The sequence below is a fragment of the Lytechinus variegatus genome, chromosome 5, assembly GCF_018143015.1.
Source record: "Lytechinus variegatus isolate NC3 chromosome 5, Lvar_3.0, whole genome shotgun sequence".
Classification (NCBI taxonomy): Eukaryota; Metazoa; Echinodermata; class Echinoidea; order Temnopleuroida; family Toxopneustidae; genus Lytechinus; species Lytechinus variegatus.
This window is the reverse complement of record NC_054744.1, coordinates 40,988,244-41,012,409: the sequence shown is the minus strand read 5'-3', so window position 1 is coordinate 41,012,409 and position 24,166 is coordinate 40,988,244. Positions and strand designations below refer to the sequence as shown.

Below are 24,166 nucleotides of genomic sequence, written 5' to 3'. Positions count from 1 at the left end.
TTAATGGCCGTATGAGATTGTCAGATTTAAGTAAATTTTCAATGATAGTAATGACTTATTTTGTATTGTAATTATATTTTCTTATACCCCCCACAGGGTAATGACCACAGTCTAGTGGAGAAAATGAACAAGCACTTTGCTCGTAATCATCATTACATCAAAGCAAAGATCTCAACCAGTAATACCTTCAGTGTGGATCACTATGCTGGAAGGGTAAGGTCTGCATTCACATTGCTCATATCGCCAGCCTAATTGTGGGCAGCCAAATGTTACACATATTGACCTAACTATGAGTAGCCAATTGTGACACAAATAAAATAGTTTTGCTTGCTGTTGACGTAAATAAATTTCTCTATGTGTTTTGTACTTGTCTTAATAAATTATACTCTTTTCATCAATTTCATGAAGTAGTATGAGGCTTCTTGTTCATCTACAATTTTCTTTCTTGATGCCTTATTTAGAATAAAAGCCATCCATTTATTGAACTTCATATTATCTTTAACTGTTTTCTGTAATTCTGTGTGCCTATATGTCTATCTCTCTTTTTATTCCATGATTCTTATTTTATAATGCAAGATAAAACAAATTATGAAAATCCAAACTCTGGTACATGTACATGTATGTCTTTGAGTGATGTAGATCATATGGTAAGCAAATAATCACCTTTGGTGAAGGTGATGGTCAAACTATAGTTTGCCTCGTCACCTGAAATCAAGAGGTGATTAAATACTTTATATTCCGCATCGAGAACCACTATAAAAAAATAAGAATAAAATTCATACGCCACTCCGAGAAGGAAGTTTGATTTAAAAAATTCAAGGTTTCCTTTGAAAAAAAAAATCTGTTGAGACGATGCTTCTTTTAAGGCTAGTGCGTATGTCAACTGTGCACAAGCATCTAGATCTTGCTCCAGAATGATGATTGTGACCTCACAAAGGAATTTTACCATCACAACAAAACAGTCGAGGGACAATGCACGTTTATTTTGCGCAAAGTTTTACTGCTAGCGCGTATGCACATCTAGATCTTGCTCGATCGTCATGGCATGTGATGGAAAATTATTGAGAATGAAGTAGAGTGATGGAACAAAAAAATTGGGCAATGACCTTTTCATTTTGCGCATACTCGGACTGATTCAAAATACATCATGACCCTATGGGCTGAAGTGACTAGCGAAACGCAAAACCTCCGTCACTGCGAGTGATGATTGATGGGAAACTACCCTTTATCGCATGATTGACTTTGACCAATCCTGTAGCAAGATTCTTAGTATGCGGAATATAATGATTGATATCATATCATGGAATCACTTCTTTCATCTTTCTTCAATTTCTCTTTCTGAAGCTTTGTTGAAAGTGGTGATGGTCTTTTGCTTTCTTCTGTCATCAGACTCCTCATCTTTAGTAAGCATTTGTGTATTTCTGTTTAGCCATTTTCTCTCTTGACTTTATTTTGATTTCTATATGCTAGTTTGAAATAATTTCCATAATTCTAAAGGTCATGCTATCCATTCATTCCCTCAAGATTTCTGAAAACATCAAACTCTCAAGATATATACATACATACATGTAGCTGTAAATGTGTTAGAGTGCTAAATACTTGTGAATTGATAATTTGATTAAAAAATTAAAATGAGGGTGATTTTTTTTCTTCATCGTCCCTACTGTGAATGCATGAATGAGTATACATGGAAGTACTGTAACATATTGCCACAATTACTAAAATAAGCATGAAAACACAAATAAGTAAAATCTTGTAAGCTTGAATTATTAATTATACACAACTGTATGTAAACACTGGTAATATTTCAGAGAAATTAAAAAATTTCACCCTTTGAAAATCGCATTACCCATATCTGATGACTTTGTACAATATCACTGTTTTACTTTTAGTGTTCTAGTTACCCAAAATCAGATTTAAAAAAATCTCATTTATTAAAATATATTTTTAAACTGGACTGTCAAATCTCACAAAATTGGACAGTCTTAAACGGCCTCTCTTTCTTATATACAATAATATCATGGTATGAAAAATTGAATGATCAAGTTGCAGACAGAATGATCAATACTCTATCGATATACATGTAATCCTTGTAATTAGTAATACTCTACATTTTAAAATCTTTTTGAAAAAGATACTCGTTTCTTAATGCTGAAATGAAGAACGTGCACTCTTTCTTTGTGTAGGTTTCCTATGATGCAACTGGCTTCCTGGACAAGAATAGGGATACACTTCCAAACGCAGTTACCACCATGTTGCAGAATAGCAGTAATGACCTTCTTGCACGTGTGTTCCGAGGTGGGTTGCAGGTTCTTACACATCATGTAACTACTTCTTTCTGTCAGACAGGTGTAACATTATTGTCTGATTACCTTTTAAACTGATAACCCACATCCCATCCTCCAGTCTTTGACAAGGTGATACAAATATTTGAGAGTATATATTTGATCAATATCGATTTCAGATTGTGATATAAATGTACCAGAGGTGCCAGTTCTAGCTGGCAGAAGTCTGAATTCAGACTCTGGTAGTTTGATTTCATGACATACTGTAGTAATTTTCATAGACAAATTATCCAATTCTAAGTTATTTTCAACTAATGTAATCAATTTGAGTGAAATTGGCCTTGATTTTTTTTCTTCAAGTGATAAAAGTTTTTTATTTGACTTTGTATTGTCATCTGATTAAGCATTATTTCTAGATATTCAATAAGTAAATAAAAAACGTATTTATTAGATACTTAAACATTTGCAGCAGGGATAAATGAGACAATACAACTGAAGCCTTTTAATTGAATGAATATACATGTACAACTGAGAAGGTAATTTCTATTGTATTAACTCAATATTATATCAATTTGAAAAAAAATGTATCAATTTATTGAAGAAAAAAGGGATTTCCTCAAAATCTGTAGAGATCATGTTAAAGTCAAGTGAAAATAATTTTGCGACCTTTCTTCATGATGGGAGGTGATATTATGTTTCATTCAATTTGTCTCTGGGACGTATAGTTTTCCAGGTAGTTGGAGGCAAATTCACAGAGATAATTTAGTGTTCAATCTTAAAATTGAAAGAAAAGTATGCCTAGATACATGATTAAGATGTAAGATTTATTGATAAAATCATGAAAAAAAAATCACCAGCTATGTAGAAATTGTAGATAGTCGATCAGGGAAACCGTTGATTATTTTTGATGCACTGCAACAGCAGTTGTTGTGTTATTTGTTTGCATTGATATATATGTGTAAATTCATTACTGTATAAATCAATCATTCTTTATCAATTCATACCTGCATGTATGTACTTCACATCTTAACATCTACATCATAAAAATGTTTTCAATGGGATTATACAAACAATATTGATTGATTTCTTTTTACTTGTTGAGAAAGGTGTGCCATCTGTGACCCACTTGTATCCATCCTTGTCAAATGCTTATTTTGATATTTTTTTATCACTTGTGTATTCTGTTTTATTTGATTATTGGATTCAGATTGCATATGTCTGTTCAGGGGGGGTCAGTTCTGTATCTTAAAGTTGGCGTATTCCTTTTTGAAGTGTGAATTATAATACCTCTCAATGGTGTCTTTGATTTGAAAATCACATCATTCCTCAGAAAAAAAGCAAAGACATGTTATTGCTCCTCCCTTATTCTGTTGTTTTTCTTCTTTGTCTTCCTCAGCTTCTTTTTCTTCTTCTTTGGCTTCAAATTCCTCTTCTTTGACTTTGAATTCTTCTTCGTAATCTTCATCGTCTTCTTCAAATTCTTCTTCTTTTTTGAATTTTTCTTCATCATCATCAACTTCTTTTTCTTCTTCTTCTTTTTCTTCTTCTTCTTCTTCTTTTTTTAATACTTCTTCAAATTCTTTTTCTTCAATTTTTCTTGTTCTTCTTTTTTTCTTCTTCAGATTATTCTTATCCTTCTTTGAATTTATCTTGTTCTTCTTTGAATTCTTCTTCTTTGAATGTAAAGTTTTTAAAGGTTGAATTATAGTACCTCTTGATAGTGTTTTTTGTTTGAAAATCAATGATATGTATCTTTTATTTTTTCTTATGTGATCATGAACATGAAAGTTTCAAAATTTCCAAACAGAAAGAGTGGAAGAGGAATCACATATTACACCACCCTGCATTGAATTTATTAGAAAATTATTGGGATCTGCCAATATTCTCTTCAAAACAAAATTACAAAATAATACAAAATATACTAATTTGATGGAAATTGGAGGAAGTTATGAGGACATGTAATTGCCCCCACTTTACTTCACTTCAAGAAATAATATTCTCCTACTCCGCCTTCTTCCTCTCTTCTTTCTCCTTCTTCTCCTCTTTGTCCTTCTTCTTCCTCTTCCGCTTTTTCCTCTTCCTTTCCTCCTACTTTATCTTCATCTCTTCTCCTCTTTGTCATTTTAGTTTTCATCCCTGTCTCTATATTCTTTTCTCACTTTTCCGCTTCTCTTGTCTGTCTTGTTTTTTTATTATTCTTTTAATCAATGAGGTATTTAAAACTCAGTTTAATTCCCTTTTATCTTTTTGAGAATAGATGATGGGTAGTGTGGTATATCAATATGAATGTTCCATTTCTTGAATGCGACATATATACACTTGAGGCCAGAAATTTACAAACACCCAGGTAATTCAAAGAAAAGTTGACACTTGCTAAACATAGAATTTACTTTGTCTTATAAAATTTTTGTGCTATCATGTCGAATTTGATATGAAACAAATGAGTATGTCATGCCCCTTCATAATATTGCTTTGTCAGCAGGAGCTGAAAAATACTTAGGCGTCATTTTCCCCCTGAATCTTCATATTTCAGAAAAACTAATGATAAAAATTTGACAAAAAAGTTCTTATCTGTGCTATCTACTTCTCAACACAGACATTTCAGATTACACTTTTTTGTTCAGTGGTGACACATCATGATAAAAAATGTAATCTAAATCATAGATTTGACATATATTTCTATGAAACAATGTTTTAAAATACAATAACAAACAATAGCATTAGAATACATTTGGCGTGTAGATTCTTCAAAGAAAATTTCACTTGAAGTTTACTTTAATCCTAAAAGAATCCCAATCATGTGAAAGAGCTTGATACACTCTTTCATTTGAATACAAAATTTGTCATGATAGCATTTATATTTCTTAAGAAATAATAAATTTTACGATGTTTGGCAAGCGAACAAATTTCACTGAATTCCATGGGTGTATGTACAAGTAGAATTTTGGCCTCAACTGTACATTATTTTGAAGAACATGTTGTACTCATTCATACATGCAGGCACAATCACCAGAACAGGAACCCTAGCTCTACAGAACAGAATGAGCAAGAAGCGGTCAAGAAAATCTCTAAAAAAGGTAATAATAATCACTGTGTGGATCATTCCATTAGGTTTAGGGGGGTGGAAATATAATACAGCGCTTAGAAACATTGTATTAAGTGCTATATGAATTTATGATTATAATTATCATTATGTAGTTCATTGTATTCTTGTTGTACCCATAATTAATGATACCAAATGAAATCCTGTTTCATTTGATTTGTTTTGTATTCCAGAGAGGAGCCCCTAAGGCTACAGTGAAGAAGATCACGGTTGGAGCACAGTTTAAGGTATATCTGCCTTGGATTGATACATCAACTTTGATATCAGTATGACATGATATTCGTATATACATGAATGTTCCCATTTCATCAAATTTTATTCATTAAAATTATTATGGATCAAAACCCAGCTTCTCTTTTGACCCTTATTTCATTGATCATTTATACATGTAAACTGACTTTGTATTATTGAGAAGAGAGGGGTCCAAGCAAAATCTGGATTTCTTAAAACAAAACTTAGAGGGTCTCATATTAATGAATGGTAGTTATGTTAATCTGTCTGATTCTATCTAAAAACAATTTGTAGATTTAGAAAGTACACTACTAAAGACACCTGTCACAGTATATATTGATGTGAGATAAAAACTTGTTATATTTTCATCACTATATACATTTACCTCATTAGAATGATGGTTGATTAAAAGCGCAGAGTTTTCCTGTCACAAACCATCATATTGACACTATAAGAGTTTGTTATTAATACATCTGTCTGTATACTTTGTTGAAGAAGTTATGCCTTTGCCCTTCCATTGTCACCCCTTCCCCCTTTATCTGCAGACATCTCTGGCTATTTTGATGGAGCTTCTTAACATGTCCAATCCTCACTTCGTTAGATGCGTCAAACCAAACACTTCCAAGTCGGCAAGAAACTTTGATGATAAATATGTCACTGCACAGGTTAGTCTAGCCCTTAAAGGGAAATTCCAACATGATAAAAAGTGAATATGAATAAATATAGAAGAATCAAACAAGCATATAGCACTACATTTTATCGAAATCAGATTTGAAATAAGACAGAAATGACTGTTGAAAATGTTTCTTATTTTCACAAAACAGTTATATGCACAAAACTTTTAATATGCAAATGGTGGAGTCACTGATGTCACATACTATTTTCTTTGTATTTTATTATATAATATATAGAATATTTCAATTTTTGCAAATTTCATAATAAGGATGCATCTTTATTGAATCATGGTAGTTTGCTGCAGTGGCATTCCCACATGTTCAGGGAAGAACCAAATCTTGTTTCACATACATTATGATGTGAAAAAATCAAATATTCCACATTTGTTCCTATTATACAGGATTATGCTAATCATTATGCAAAGCTTAGAGTTCTGAAGTGTTGATATACTTTCTTATATTCTGTTGACTACTATAGCTGAGATATACTGGAATGCTGGAGACAACTAAGATCAGACGCCTAGGCTACGCTATCAGACCACAGTTTGTTGATTTCGTCAAGAGGTATAAATTAAAGAAAAAAATGTTACACCTAGTTTATCTTGGGATAGTAATGAGAGAAATATAAAGGATGTAAGGACATCTATATCTGAATCACCAGTTTAGGAAGATCTTTATTCTTGTTATCTTATCCTATTGCTTTCAACTTAATCATTTATCAGAGGGGCCTGGTCATAAGTATTGGGGCATATACAAATACACTGCAAAGATTTTAGTTATTTTATTGTATTTTACATGTATCTACTTAGAGTGGTCTTTATACACCGGTTTCACTGTATCTGTACTAAACCTAAAACAAATGGAGTGCTGTAATAGTTTCCACACTAGAAAGACTTTCTACCAAGTTATCTTTCTGAATGCATGCCTGAGATTATTTTCATTCAGCAAATTTTTCTTTTGTTACCTCTCTTGCCTGCACCTCTACACATTTGATCTTTTCATTTGCATGATTACTTCTCTTGTATATTTCACTCTCTTTCTTTACTTCTTTTGCTATCAAATTTTATTGTATCATATTTCATATACATTATACTGTATATCTTTTTACTAGTATTGGGAAATCAAACATTAAAAAGAAACTAACTTTCACATTCCTGTTTGGCTGATTTTTCTGCTTGTGCAAGAAGTAAATTGATGTCGGCAGATTTTCACTTTTATATGAAATATAAATAGAACAACAGAATCAAGGTCCAAAATGCAACAACATTACAAACTAAATGAAGTGATCCTTTTTTAATGATTGTAGATTTACACATATTATCTTTACTATTCATTGGTTCGTTTTAAGGTACAAGGTACTTGCTTTGAGTCCAAAGCTGGCCACAGATAAGAGAGGATGCGTCAAAATCTTGGAGACGATTGGACTCAAAGACTGGAAAGTAGGGTGAGTCATTGAGATTTCCTTCGCTTTCTATTCAACTATGAATCATACATTCAATAAATGCAGGGGATAGATCAAATTCTACCTATTTCATTTTCAGCAACCACAAAGAACTGGATTCAGAGTTTATATTGTTTGCTTAATTATGTCTTTCCTGATTATTCATGTAAAGATTAACGTCTCGTGAAAATAGAGTAAAGGCAACTGTCAGCAATTAATATTTTCAAGGTGATAGCAGTAATACCAATTACATATTTTTTTGGCAAAAGGAAGTTAAAAAAAATGTGTAAAAAGTTAAAAAAAATGTGTAAAAATTATTTCAGAAAGGACCTGGTGTGGATTTAAATAGATGATATCGAGTCATTTCGAGGAAAAATGCTGATGTCTTTGATGATACACATGTACATTGTTTGCATTTTGCCACAGTCAAGTTAGAACAGTCAAATTAAAACCCACATAGTTTTAAGACCCATGGCCATGTTCATATCTTTCTTTATTATTCAGCTGCACATGCCAGTGATTTTTTCCCATTGAGTTGTTTTTCTACATGTATATTGTATTTATGTCTTACTCCTGTCATTATAAGATTTTCATTCGGCTATATGTACTTTATGCCATATACTGATTATGTTTCATGCATTGTAAATTCGATTTGTTTTTTAGTTCCAATAGATGCAGAAAATCCTGCAAATCTGTGGTAATGGAAAACTATATATGTTCTGATAATTTCCACATAAGAATGATATATATATTTTTTTCATAATATAGAAAAACCAAAGTGTTTTTGAAGTACTATCACCAGGACATGCTTGAGGAGAAAATGAGAAAAATGGGAGAATCAGCCGTTCATCTCACAAGATGTAAGCCATAATATAATAATAATTACAGTAGTAATGATAATGCAAGTGATGATTGTCATTATTACCCCGGCTGTAGTTGGCTACCTGCCAGGCATACACAGTTTCATGTAATGAATATTCGTACCAAGTACCAAGCAAAATGTTGGTATATATTTTAAGGAGGTAATTTTATGGCTGGTGATTAAAACCCACAACTCTTGCCTTTGATTGAAAGGCAAAATAAAACTCACAAAAAGTAGCTTGACTTTCATGTAATTGGCCCCAGCATTCAAAATGTAATTGGATACCTAATGATAATGATGATAATAATAATAGCTCTTTTAGTTGACTCTAATTGACTTTTCTTGAGGGTACAATTACAATTTTATTTTGCAATTGCTCTGTCAGATAGATACCTATATTAAAAATGCAAATATAGCATCTTTTTCACAAGATACAAATCACTTTGAGTTGTCTTTCATCATGGTTAGCTTAGGAAATAGAATACGTACAAAGTACCATCAGGAGTTTTTAAATCTTGGCTCTCAATGTTCATGATATTTTACAGTGGTACGAGGGTTCCTAGCCAGGCGTCTATTCAGACGGCTCCAGGAGAAAGCAGCCAAAGAGAAGGCAGAGAGTGAAGCGTTCTTGGCTAAACTAGAAGCTCTGAGTCTCAAACAATCAAACAACATGATGGATATGCTCCAGAAAGATAAGATGATTCCACACGGTATGTTCCCCTTATTTCTGAGAATTTTTTAGATCAAGGAAATATTCCTTTCTTTAACAAAGTTTCAATGGAAGAATTTTGAAGTCAGAGCATAACCATCAATCATGTTATGTCTCTTTTTGAAGAGTTGACAAGCTTGTATGGACTTTGTCAAACTAAAGGTTATTTTCTTGTACATTTGTACAAGCATTGTTAGCATAATCCTATCAAATATAGTAATACTTGATGAGATCATTCCTCTTGCAGCTCCAAAAAGCCAAACTGGTTAGAACTTTGCAATATGTTGTGAAAGATTGGTGTCATAGTGAAGATCTCTATTTTACAATAAAGGGAGAGTGCGATATGCCAGTAAAAACCTGGATCTTAAAGAACAAGAGATCCGGTTGGAGGCTGCAGATTTCTCATAATGGGAAGTGCAGCCCCTTTGAATGCTGGTAGACCTGTTTTGTATACAACTTCGCCAGCAAGGTGGTTCTTTATTCAGATTTTCCTTGGGAAGAAGGATCATTTTGAACACAGGCGTACATGCAGGTCCTCTAACGTGGAGAAGGTTTGATGTTCACCATGTGTAATATGAAGAAGGGAAGGAAATACAGGCAGAAAGATTGAAATGGAAAGACGGGATAGGATGAAAATAGGAAATTAGAAGTATTGTAATAATAGATCCAATCAATCGAATGTATGAAAAGCAATCTATGAAAAAATTCTTCACCTAACAGTTGCATGCGCTGTCATTGTAATTAAAATGGAGCATGTTGATTGCTCATGCATACGTACGTGTAAATCATACAGAGAAAGCACTTTGAAAGGATTCATCAAGTTTATATTATGGTGTTGCATTCTATACAGTCGAGTTTGATAGGATCATTCGCAAATTTTGTAAGATGGGTCGTGATACTACTGAATGAGATGGATTGTTCAGCCTTGGGTCTGTTTTGTCTTCTGTTTTCATCCATGCTTTTCCTAATTATCTATGCTTTCTGCATTTATTTGTCGTTCAGAATTTGTTGAGAAGCTTCACAATGCTACAGGTGTGGTGACCTTTGATGCAAATGCCCCTGTTATCCAGGAATCTGAGCCTGTAGTCCAGGAGGAGAAGGTAACAAAAGAAATTCAGAGTTTGTGACAGTTACTCAATGCAGTGATATGAAAATTTGAAGACAAGATTATCCTTTGTCAAAGTAATTGGTTGGGTTCCTGTTTAAAACAAATAAACAATATGATTTTTTTAAGCGTTCTGTTGCACTTTCATTATCTATTTTATTAGGAAATTTACTCCTATGAAATTAGTGCTTGTTTTTAAGCTTGCACTCGTCTCTTTTCCTTTTGGTATGTATACCGTTAGTTTAAATTGTGTCATGGACATGAATGAGATTATAGCAAATTGTAATTATTGATATCCTGACTGTGATCTTTTCTTTTTATGTTAAGTGTTTTTAGTGGTTAAGATGTCATGAAAAACAATATTAAAGCTAAATGACAGTATTTGCAGTAAAACACAGATTTCGTGAGAAAGTCTGTAAAACCAAGGTTAAGTATGACTATATCATAGTGGATCTAGATATGGTACAGTTACATAAACTGAACTTTGTGAAATCATAAAATCTAAGCTGAAATACGATCACACTGAAGATCGCCAACACAGATAGGCACACGTGGGACAGTGTATTATTATTGCTGAAATAAAGACCCGACGGAAGTGACCGAATCCACGCTCATTTTGCTTATTTCTCAGCAAGTACACAATTTCTTCCAGAATCCTTTGGCACATATTTTTTATTCATACAAACAGACACTTGGGTGGTCATTATATTAGATTCTGTAAAAAGTCATTTTGAGATCGTTACCAAAACTGGAATTTATCTTTAAGTTGAATAGTACGGATGAAACTAGGCATGCATTGTAAACAGCTACCATCATTACATTTTGTTTTTCTTGTTTGCAGGCTGCCTCTCCAGATGAAGATGATGAGGATGATGATGATGACGACGATGACGAGGATGATGACGTGATTGAAGATGAGTTTGTGAAACATTCTCATAAAAAGTTTGGACGTGTTGGAACAAAGTCTGCCTCTATTATGTGGTTCAAGGAGACTCAGTCCATGAAACTCAAGAAAGATGGTGGTACCTTTTACCCCTGGTTTCATGGTATCATTACTCGCAGGTTAGTGCCAAACAATTTTTTATTTCATTTATTTCACATTAAAAATCATACAGAGAAATTATAGAAAATCACAGAAATACAAATAAAACATTGTTACTTGTCATACAACAGCGATTGTATCATGCCTGCGAAATGCTTTACGCCACCATATTGGAGCTATATGCGCAACTTTTGTACCATTACATGTATACTAAAAATTCAAAATATTTCACTCCATATGCCAAGTCTTGCCCCGATGAGATTGCTGTGAATTCAATGCTGGAGTGCTTTCTGACTGCACCTAGAATATATTTTGGCCTAAAAAGCTTGTTTCATTTCCTGTGTCACATTCAAATAAGCCATGATTTGATTGTTTGGAACTTCGAAATGCAAGCTTTTCTGATTGTTCATGACTTTTTTAAAATGACCAAGGCATTGGACACCACAAATGGCAAAACATTCATGCTGTGTTACACAATTGTTTATTTACTAGAAAGAGCAACAGCATTAGACTTACATGTACACCTTACATGACATTATGTATTACCCCATGTATAATTATCATATCAAGAGAAGAGAAGGTATGCTTTCTAGGAAACAATTATGATATCCCTGACTTTCAATATATGTAATTCCTTCTGTACTTTGTTGGAAGGTTGCAAGATGTTGAAAAATGTCACTTTAATATTTCCATTTTGCATTCCATTGAATACCATGTTGTGGTATTGGCTTCAGGAAATTTTGTGTATAAATCTTGAAGATGAAGGATAACTGATGTATACTATTTAATGATATTTATCTACCACCATTTTATAATTTTGATTAAATGTTAATCAAACTTGATTTATCAAGCCAAAGTGAGCACTCAGTCCATGCTACAACATTTGCTTTTATATATGTAACATGGATTTCATCATCAGTGACCAGTAAACCCTGTAAACTGTTTTTATTTATCTGTAAAGACAAGCAGAGGAACTACTGCTACCCAAGCCAGTTGGATCCTATCTTCTTAGAGTTAGTGAGAGTCGATTTGGATACTCACTTTCACTCAGGTAATGGTCAACTATTTCCCTTACCATATTAAGCTGAGTTTGGGGAATTTGGTAGCATTTGAATTGTGAACCCTCCAGAAGCAAATTAATTGCTTGTATTTCATGTCTCTCTTTATGAGAAGGAGAAATAGATGGATAATAGATAGATAATTTTTTTAACGCTTTCTGTTTTTCTGTCATAGTATTAATCATAGTGGTTTTGGTGCTAGGATTTTTACAATAGCATTTGAGATTCAGTATCTTTAAATTTGATAACATTTAAAAATAAAACCTGTTCTGCAGCATTCTTACCAATCAGATGTTATGTCTTGTCTTCTCAACACTGAAGAAGACTGTGATCGATTGAACATTAGGGAGTCGATTCGTTAGGCTGTCACCACTTTCATACGTCATATATGATTGTGATAATGAAAAGTTTTTTTTTTTTGCTTATGAACAGCATATGAATCCAAAGAATCATGGAATTGATGATTTTCAGCTTGATAAGTTTTATGACTGAGTTGCTTGATATTAAATTATGATTTCTTTTAAAAGAGAGTTCTCATGGTAGACTTCATATGTATCATCTCATATTTTTGTTTTTATGAGCAGAGGCGCAGATCGGTGCAAGCACTTCATGATAGATCAACTTCACAATGGAAAATATGTAGTAGTAGGAGAGCCCCAGGTTCATAAGACATTGAATGATCTGATCAAGTTCCACTCTCTGAAGAAGGTGAGATAAACAATAAATGACAATGACATATTGATCACGTTCTCAAAATATTAAATCATAGTTCACTGCAGTGAGAATTTTTTAAAGTGAATTAGTTCTTGGACTTTATTCCATTTTGTCCACAACCAATTCATCCTATTGTCTCATAAAGAAACCATTTCAACTGATTCCAGTTATGTTATATATCTCGTCTTGTGTCCTCATCATTAATCGATGTTGTTATAGACCGAATAATCAATGGACAAAATGGGAAAATTAACTAGGCAAAGTGACTATTGGACAATTTGATCAAAAGAAAACAAGCCAAAGTTTGTATTAGACCGATTGTTGATTAGAATAGTGGCAAACCATATGGGTTATGTCATAGAAGTGTTACTTGTAGATAATCTGTGGATCAAACCACTCATCAAAATTTTAAATTGGAGCTCATCACAAGATATTTTTCTTATATTTTGGAGAATAATTATTAAAGTGATATTGTAGAAGTGGGAATGGGTGGTGATTCAGAATGTCTAAATAGTTTTCTTTAAAAAGCAGCCATGTATATGAAATACAGTGTCTGATGATATTTCAATGGGTCTGTAATAAATTCAACTTTTGGGGGGTTCTCACATGTGACACACAAAATCTAAACTCAATAATTCATTACTTTGTAATTCTTTGAAATTCTTGGCCAAACATTCATTAATATGTTTTTTCTAAGTCCATATGCTTACATTTAGTAGGCCTGTTGTCAGATTGGACTTTACCTTTAAAATTATATTGCACTGTTTCTTAAACACCTGAAGATATGTTAGAGTTTTATTATTAGGATATTATTATTTCTTTATAATTCTTTACAGAACCCTATATCACCATTTGGAGACATCTTGATTGAAGCTTGTGGCCAGGTAAGAAAAGTATATTTAGTGAGAAAATAGTGATTTCAGAGGTATTTGCAAAATATTATCTTTTAGAAAATTTTGGGCCCGAATTCACTATGTGGTTTTGAAAACAGTTGGATGAACCCATGGTTTAACCCATGGTATATGCAGAGTTCATGTATAAATTACGCTTATTTGCCAAGTAGATTAAACAAATGTCCAATGGTGATGCATGCTTTTGCACCAGCGTGCCATATTGATGCCTGTAGCCACGGATGTACGCTATGTTATTCATGAGTCCACTATTTGCAGAGTGGACTTAACCATTTATTTCTGAAAAACAGTGAATGAACAGGTAACATAAATATACATAACTCCTTTTACATGCATAAACACATAAATAGTCATTGACTTACAATCAGTAAATTGTCAGAGCAAAAAAAAAGACATTCTGAGAAGAATTTTCTAATGAGTATACATTGGTAATGATTATGTTTGCTAAGGTGACACTTTGCTGAAAAAACTTTCTGAACTTTCTAAATTCTTTATAAGTGTCAAGAATTTTGATATCAGGTTTACAAAATTAGTGCTTTGATAGTGAATTTTAGGGGTGTACTCACATCTGTTGGATACTATAAGAGAGTGAAATTATGACAATTCACTTTGATTTTATTAATACTTTTTCTTGAAAATATCACTCTGTCCTCTCTACTTGAATGTGTGTTTTACCTTTTCTAGGAGGAGGGAGAATGTGACTATGCTGATCTTGTTGATAGGGATGATGATAAGAGGAGCTCTACCTCTTCTACATCATCCATGCCGGTAAGTAGATATCCCATTACCATGGAAACTTTTCTGTGTCCTTATGCCTAATGTGTTAATGAAATGTAGATGAATCTGCCCAAGTGGAATATCTTCAGACCCCCAAAAAAATCTGTGTCCCAATTTAGGCGAAATTTTACTCAGATGACATAGGTAATAAACGCTTTGCATGTTCTTGTTAGAAAAATTGTTCCCGCTTGGCTGATTGTTCGACTTGAGCAGACTTAACTGTAATTTGATAGCCATACAACCAAGCATACTTAGTCTGTTTTACTGTTTACTTGTTTCATTGACTGTTTCAATATAGGTAATATATTTTACATCTCTTCTAAAAGGAAATCGTAAACTAAAATAAAAATGGAAAAAAGATTACAAAATATTGATTTAATTAATTGTTTGATTCTCAATTTCTGTTCATGTGTTTTCCTTTGTCAAAGAGCCCAAAAAAGAATATCCTTAAGAATTTTTTATAGAAGCAAATCAATGTTAATGGCAATACATTGTATTTATTCTGCGCTTAATACAGACTGAGTTTCCAAGCACCTTACTAATAATTATTTTTTAACTAAGGGGTACAAAGTTATATTTACAAATTACAATACGACCTTACTTTATAATTAATTTGAAAAATGAATCAATGATAAATTTTAGCAAAGTAGAATGAGATATTGAATGTAAAGGCATTTCAATATGGTAATTGGTCCCAATTAGTTGAATTGCTCTTTCTAGAGACATGTGTTTAATCTAAAAAGTGAAGATGATATATCTATTGTTTCTTAATTTGTTTCTATATATACATTTGTTTTGCATAATGATGTTAATGAAAGCTCCTGGAAATTTCCTACCCCATATTATAGTGATTTTTTTTTTCATTGTGGTGCTGTATTTGGCATTTGTGTGTATGGTATTGCAACTAAAATCTAATGCTTTCTGAATTGAAGCTTTGCTTGCTATGTATACTTTTTTATGAAAAAAAAACTTTTTCATGCTTATTTAATTTGCTCACCTCCCCATCACCTGTGGTTCATTTGTGATTGCCATCTATCATCATGTGCACCATCTTCATTTCACCTCCCATGACCTTTAACCCATTCACAGTCACGTTATATCCCGTCGCCCTCTGATGTGGGATATTTGACCCCTGACCCCCAGCCCTCTCAGAAGCAGCACTCCCCCTCTCTTCAGCGTCGCCTGACATCTGGACCTAGATCCGTGTCGCCGTCCCCTTCCAAAGCTATCAGAGGTGCCAAGGGGTCTACACAGAGACCTGTCAGTGCTGCATCATACCTGAGTGTAACCGATGATTCCAATGCTCGAAATAAACCTCAACTCCCAGAGGTAAGAACTTGTCACCATATTAACCTGTTTGCATGGTAACTATGATAACAACCATAATTTTAAGTTCTCAACCACGTTTCTGTTTCTCATGGCCCCAGGTTAGGATGCTATTATTAATCTATTTCCATGGCAACAATGACCTCATCCATGAAATTAGATGTAGGTGGATCCTCCTTCTTATATACGTAGGAAGCAAATTGACCTCCTCTCCTGCTGTACATGTATATTCCTACAGAAATCTCAAAATTGTAAAAACTGGTCTTATATTGAGTTTCAATGCATTGCATTTGAGCTATAAGAATAGGAGTATTTCTTCATGCTGAGTGTTAAATATGGACATCAATTCTCGGCAAGCCCAGAGGAACAAACTTTATTAAAAGCGATATTTTGTCACCTGACAAGTAGCAAACAAGGGTGTTGGCTGACCCCATTATATAGGAATCCCCATATAACTTTTGGTGGAGATGGGTATTAAACAGGAGCAATACAACATCAAATAATCCTGCTTTGTAGGTAGCAATGAATAGGAAATTCTGCAATCTCCTTATTTGTGAAAATTTATTCATAATCATTTCTTGGCCTTCAGGGATATTTTGAAAACAAAAACTGTTATTTTTTATAATTTTCTTTCATAGAATATACCAAATGATGTATTAATTATTTCTTGCAGATCGTGTAATGATTCTGCAGTCTTTGTGTACACAATGTAGGCTTTTGTTTGGTTAGGGACTCATGTTTTACTCAAATCGTTTCAACAGTTTGGGATTTATCATTGCCTTGACAAGGGTCAGATAGATGAGCAATTGACATAGAATTCCTGACTTTTCCTTCCCTTGTAAATTTTTCAGCACTGTTACAAGGAATATAATGAGGAACATATTCTGTGTAGGATCAGAGAGAGTCTAAATCATGTCTTAATTAAACATTTGATACATACAGTACTTATTTTTTTTTCCATCTTGTGAAATCAATTATTGCGGTTTTATATTTCCTTTATTCTTAGCATTTTACTTTGGACAGTGTAGCAGTAAATGATAAATAAGTTTGTTGGCCCTCGTTAAGAAACATCTTAGTCAAATTAGACCTTATAAAACCCCTCATTTGAAGACACAAAGAGTATGTACTCATGTCCCCCCCCCACCAAAAAAAAAATCTTTAAGTAATATTTTCATTTTATCAGTCAAGTATAGTTGTGTTAAAATGTTAGTGACCCTCACCAGAATATGCACTTCTTCATGATGAGTGGTGAATGGAGACAAAAAACAGTACAATGTTCGGCGCGCCCAGAGAAACAAACTTTATTGAATGCAATATTTTATCACCTGACTTCACTATTGAATATCTAAAACATAGCAGAACTTGAACACTTGAAAAATTTTCACTACTATTTAGCACCACTGTATATGTACATAGCTTTGTTTTTCTTTCCAATTGATTAATTTGTTATGATTCCATTAAAATCATTATAATATGCTATAATTATATCACACATTATTTATGCTTTACATATTTATCATTAAACACAACATTGTTGGTCATGATATTGCTTGATATTATCTTGTCAGGCTGTAGTTCAAATCATATTCTAAGAATGCATATTGCTTCAATACCGGTACATGATTTTATTTGAAAAAAAAATGCTTAAAGGACAAGTCCACCATAACAAAAAGTTGATCTGAATAAAAAGAGAAAAATCCAACAAGCATAACACTGAAAATTTAATCAAAATCGGATGTAAAATAAAGTTATAACATTTTAAAGTTTCGCTTAATTTCACAAAACAGTTCTATGCACATCCTGGTTGGTATGCAAATGAGGAGACTGATGATGTCATCCACTCTCTATTTCCTTTGTATTTTATTATATGAAATATTCTAATTTTCTCCTCATTGTCAAGTGAAACAATGATTATTCTTCCCTGAACGTGTGGAATTAGCATTGTTTGAAACGATGTGGTTCAGTCAAGTTGGTCCTTATTGTCAAATCTGTAAAAATTGAAATATTGTATAATGCTATCGATAAAAAAACAAAGAAACAGTGAGTGATGGACATCATTGACTGACCCATTTGCATGTCAATGAGTTGTGCATATCACTATTTTGTGAAAAATAAGCGAAACTTTAAAATGCCATAACATTTTTATTTTACATCCGATTTTGATGAAATTTTTATAATTTTGCTAGTTAGATTTTTCTCTGTTTATTCAAATCATCATTTTTCTGGGGTGGACTTGACCTTTGAATTTTCTCACAAAAAAAATTGGGCAACCCATGGTTTGTTATCATTTATGATAGCTGAAGGGTTTTCTAAAGCTCTAAACCTGATGTGGGCGATTCCATAAAAATGATCAAACAATTTTTGAAATGTCCGACCTTCCCCTCTATTCTTACTTCATTCTATTCTTACTTCACTGCATGAAATGATCCTGTCATAATTAGAACGTAGAGAGCATTACAACCTTTCATATGAAATATCAAACAGAGGCAACCCGTTTCAGGAGAGCATTTGTTCTCTTGATTTTATATTCACTGAGAAGCATATGTGTCTCTTTCCACTGTTACATTAAACATACATTGTGTGATAAAACATCCAATTAGCCACAAAATGAAATGCTCCTTAAGGAGGCCCACATGAAGGGTCAGACATAAATATTCTATGGAATTGCCTGGTGTATAATTTGGTGGGAGGGTCTAATCACAAAAAATAACTGACTATATTCTGTGTTTGGTTAGCCTGCAGTTTACTCACTTTTATTAAAATGTCCTGAAAAATGTTTTCCAGACAGTATTTATGAATTGCACATTTACTGTATATTGTTGTGTAATAGTGTCATACTTCCAATACAACCACTGCTGTGAGGGTTTGCTTTTTGTATTATCTCTCTTCTTTCTTTTCATATTCGCTGTGTGTGTGTTGATGGCCTATACTCTCTTTCACTTTGAAGAAGATACATGTATATGTCCATATAATCCAGGTCTACCTTAGCAGTTCTTTACACACTTTATATGTTTCTGATGTTCCATACATACCATATATATTCCTCCAAATAAGTGTAGTACTTGTTTATTCATTGTATTATCTCTTGTTTTATGTCAAATGCACATACATTTACTTTTGGAGAAGGTCACTTGCCCATATTTACTCATAATGTCCTCGGGGTCGATTCACAAAAAAGTTCAGTTTTGCATAACTTTATGTACCATTGGTTATTAGTTTTTATGTTAAATGAGACAAGTCAAACTTTCTCTTGTGTCTCAGGAAATTGGACCTGAATCTCTATAATGATAATCCAATTTTGAAAATTGATAAATTTTATCAGTATCTACATGTATGTTAACAACAGACATTTTAATCTACAAAGATTAGATTTTAACTTTAAGCTGATGGGAATATAAAATAACTGCTAATTCAGCACCCAAGTATAATGTTTCTATCATGCATAAAGTTGTGCATAACGAATAGCTAAATGAAATGCTTCCAGAGATCCTTTCATGAAGTAGTAGTGTATGTCATTTATTTTCACTGAAATCTTTTCATCATCAACAATGTCTGACAATAAGTCTTCAGAAATATTCTATATAATATGAGGATAAGTCAAAATAAAAATTAAGAGAATCATGTGATACTGAAGAAAAAAAAAAGAAATGAGATTTAAGAAGTAAAGGTGAGAGAAGGGAGAAGGGGAACAAGAAGATGAGGAAGAAGGGGGAAGGAGATGAACAGAAGATGAGGGATAAGGGGAAGGCAAAGGAAAATGAAGATGAGTAAGGGAGGAGGGGAGGAAGAGAAGGAGAAGGGGAATATTAGGTTGTTAGCATGCAACAGTAATTGTGTCTTACTTGTAGTGTAGTTAGATTTCATATAAAAAAAAATAATCTCAAACTTCCAAAACTTGCATGAATCTCCCCTTTTCCCCCAATATGGTGAGAAACATTACACTGATTGCATTATTAGCGTACCTACAGGGGTGGGGGGCAGACTGCCACCCCCCCTGATGAGTCACAACCCATGCAAGGGATGTATCTCTGCACCCCCCCTTTGAACTTGAAGACTTATTATCCTTAGAAAAGATGAAATCTCTAACTATTATGTCTCAAACTTGCATGGGTCATTTCTCTCCAAAGTAAATCCTTGACCTTGTATGACTAGCATCTTCTTACCCATTTTCATATTTTGAACTTATCATGTTTGTACATGTATGTTGGTATTTTGTCTTGGTACTTACATCACATAATTCATTATTATTTGCATGCTCACTTTTACCACTTACCTCCTACCTTCTATTAGAATACCCATAGGAAACATTACAAGTCAAACACCAACTCCATCTTTCTGATCATATCCCTTGCCTTGCATGAGCACACAATATTAATTCCAATTATAATCATCATCCTTAAGCATTTGGCATCGCTAATTGTGGGTTGTCTTGGTATAAAGTGGTTGTGAATGTTAACATCATGCAAGAAATAATCCAAGATTATGTCCATACACTGAACAGAGAGAAGGAGACTATGATGCAGCCGGAAGACGTTGAAGAGAAGTCGAGCAAAAGGTTCGCAAATTTTTGTAAAAGCATGATTCAGTTTTCAAGTTAAATTCAAGAGGTTTGAAATTTCCATAGGAGAATGATGTTTATCCATTCTTAGTTTTAATCAAAAGTTTTGCAAACTGAAAGTTGTATGATAATGTTTATCACCTAATAAAAAACAATTCATAAGATATGCAAATTTTTATTTATTAATTTTCAAGTGAAATTCACAATTATTGTAAATTTTGGAGTGACTATGATGAATTTTGAGAGGTTTTAATGAAATTCACAAGGATTAGAAACTTCAAAGAGCATGCATTATATTTATACTACCACAAGTGAATGTCTGGTATAAAATTCTATGTTCATCCCTATTCTGGTTTTAGGAACAAATAAACAGTCAAACCAGTGTGTGCTCGTTTATAAACATATGCCTGTAAAGTTTTATCATTTGTAACATACACTGTAGCAGGGAATAGATTTATTCACACAGACTGAGTAATAATTGACTCTGCCCTAATGAAAACCATAATTCTCTGTCTCCTCTTCCCCAAAGAGACAGATTTGACCATTGTCTGGCAGAGAAATATAAATCTAATTTTAGAACTACAGTCTGAAATACAAATTGATGTGTGTTTCTATTTTGGTTTACAATGTACATTGTACATTTACATTGATATTTTAAAAATTTATTTGCAACATATGTATACTCTGAATATCTTGTCTATTGTGAGCTTATGTTTTATTGTATGTACAGTGTATATGTGTAGTTTTTTTTTCTTTTATACACTGTCTCAACTGTGTTATCCCTAGACTTGTATTACACTGTCACTATTTATATTTTGCTTTCACCTATTTTATAGCCTCCAGTTTTGCTATCATTCATTCTTCTCAACAGATACAATACATAATTCTTGTACATGTAGTGTTAAGTAAATTGTAATGCTCGGTATACACAGGAATCTGTAAGAGTGTTAACCAGGGGAGCGTTTCATCAATATTTTCATCTGACAAGTTGTCAGATCTTACATCTTTCCATGATTTTGATTGGCTGAGAGGCACTGTTCCTATGGTAACTGTTGGATAAAATGGGACTTGTCGGATAAAACATCTGACAAGTCCTTTCATGAAACACTCCCCAGTTGACTACTGAATTCTGAAATAATTTACATAGACTTTGCACAGGGACCATCCAGTTCCAATTTTCAGTGGGTTAATAAAACTATAAAACATGAAGATGGACCATTGATGTATTGTCATGTATTAAACATATTTCTCATTCATGAAGTGGAAGGTTTTGCAAGTACATCATCCATGATGTAGAAATTATGATTCATTTGTTTTTAGAGTTCTAAGAATGATGAAAAAATATGATAAGAATTTAGCAACATCAAGACCTTTATTCAAGCATCTCATAGTAATAAGTTGTATCTCATATTAATAAGGCATAATTTCTAAGTTGTTCTTCTTGTTGTCTCCGGGACTTGTCATACTAAACAAACTGATTGATTGCAGGACTTGCAGGATTTAGAAGATTGATTCCATTGATTGCTATATGTATGTGCCCTCAGACATTAGAATCAATCATGAAAATACAACAATCACTGTTATTTGTGTAGTAGGTCCTGGGCCCCGTCTTACAAAGAGTTGTGATTGATCCAGTCAATCGCAACTATGGAAAGCCAGCAAAGTCAACATATAAAATACATGTTTGTTCAAGAAATTTTCTAGATATGAATGTATATCCATAAATTCATTGATTTCTTGACAATTAGATGTGTTCTCCTTTGTTTACAAAGGACATTTTGCAAATTTCCTGTAGAAAAAATTATGACACTGATGGATTTCTATAGTTACGATCAATTTCATCAATCGTTACTCTTTGTGAGACGGGGCCCTGGAAGGAACCTCTGATATCTATTCAAAGTATAAAATGTGTTCTTGAAGTGATGAAGGCATACTGAAAGTCTGTTATTTTTTTCTCTTAAACACAGCGTGGTGTAGCCCATACCTTTCGTCGATCAGCGTTCAGACAGAAGTCTCCGAGTCGTCCACCATCATCCCAGTTCTAAAACAAAAGAGCCAAGATTGTACATTCAACGGCCATCTTCTTTCTTTACAGTCCTGAGAAAAGATAGTTTATGTAACCTTCAGATCTGTTTTCTCAGTTCTAGAAAGAAAGAAATCAATATTTGAGTGGAATTCTTCTGCTCATCTTTGTCTTCCATGTTCTGAGTTCAAAGGAGAGGATTAACCTTCAAGCAGGAATGCTCTAGATTTTATCTGTTTTCTAGCTCTCAGAAAAAACAAACAAACATTAGATTGTTATTTTATATTAGAGAATAAGATTTAATGCCATTTGTTTAAACTCTCTGTACTACATGTATATTGTTTATCCATAAATAGTAAATTGACTAGTAAGTTAAGTGTGTAACTCTTTTTTAGAAGTGATTGACTAACGATAGTGTTACCATGACAACTCATTTAACAGATTATTTAATGTGTAAATTCAGTCTCTTTTAGAAATAGGATTTTAAATGAATCTCTAAAAAATGAATGTAAATGTATTGTATGTAAATATTTTTAAATGGTAACAAAAAAACAACCTTATGTTACTCTCCATTTGTTATATTGCATTTGATGTCATCATGGACAGTCAGCCTTTCTGTTAACTGAAATCTACAACAAAGTATTTAATAATTCTATGATACATTGTAGAATAGATTTGATATAGAACACAATGAATTTACTCATACTTAATTTTCAATGCCACGTTGACGGTAATTATTTCAACACTACGGGCTTTCAAATTGTATTCAGGTATTCGATATTGCAGGAATCTAACCAAAGAAAATTTTACACATATAACTGATATAACATACTAATGTTGGGTTGGTTTGTGATATTTAGAATATGTCTTTCAGTGTTGTATTGTGTACAACTAACAGTACTTTAGTGTGTGTGATTGAGTACTTGAAGAAATAACCAGAGATAATCTAATCATTTTTTTTTATATAATCTATACAAGTAGTTTTATATTCACATTCACTGCATAATTGTTATAACTGTTTATGTACAGTGAAAATATTGGGTAACTTGTTCACATCTTAATGATTAATCGTTTGAAGCACAAAATGTTGAGCTAATTTCATTGTGGATGAAGGAAGAAATCCTGATCCATGAATGGAAATTGGCACAATTTAAATGTTTGTAATTGTGATTAGTAATGGTTTAAACAGCAAAGCATGTCTTTAGCAGGGAATCAGTCCACTATATACTACAGTACATGTGCATGTAAATTTCTAATAGTAGATAACAATTGAAAAAACATGAACAATAGTAACAAGCAACTGTATTGACAAATGACATTGCATTGATATGTATGGATATTGAATAT

General features: G+C 32.9%; 1 protein-coding gene across 3 annotated transcripts in view; it reads left to right on the top strand.

Annotated features, from left to right (window-relative positions):
* LOC121416167 (myosin-IIIb-like) overlaps nt 1-23,776 on the top strand; it is a 42,392-nt gene extending 18,616 nt beyond the window's left edge. The window contains exons 14-31 of one of the 3 annotated variants that reach the window (XM_041609647.1): nt 97-213; nt 2,187-2,298; nt 5,286-5,362; nt 5,562-5,615; nt 6,165-6,284; nt 6,772-6,857; nt 7,642-7,737; nt 8,503-8,594; nt 9,142-9,306; nt 10,308-10,405; nt 11,252-11,472; nt 12,414-12,503; nt 13,095-13,218; nt 14,061-14,108; nt 14,820-14,903; nt 16,002-16,241; nt 20,740-20,793; nt 22,764-22,843. In XM_041609647.1, the coding sequence (XP_041465581.1) occupies nt 97-213; nt 2,187-2,298; nt 5,286-5,362; nt 5,562-5,615; nt 6,165-6,284; nt 6,772-6,857; nt 7,642-7,737; nt 8,503-8,594; nt 9,142-9,306; nt 10,308-10,405; nt 11,252-11,472; nt 12,414-12,503; nt 13,095-13,218; nt 14,061-14,108; nt 14,820-14,903; nt 16,002-16,241; nt 20,740-20,775 (1,860 nt within the window). In that variant the 3' untranslated portion in view covers nt 20,776-20,793; nt 22,764-22,843. Of the gene's footprint in view, nt 1-96; nt 214-2,186; nt 2,299-5,285; nt 5,363-5,561; nt 5,616-6,164; nt 6,285-6,771; nt 6,858-7,641; nt 7,738-8,502; nt 8,595-9,141; nt 9,307-10,307; nt 10,406-11,251; nt 11,473-12,413; nt 12,504-13,094; nt 13,219-14,060; nt 14,109-14,819; nt 14,904-16,001; nt 16,242-20,739; nt 20,794-22,763 lie in introns of all 3 variants that reach the window. The other 2 variants (XM_041609646.1, XM_041609648.1) reach the window with 2 other exon arrangements.
* Nucleotides 23,777-24,166: the final 390 nt, after the last annotated feature.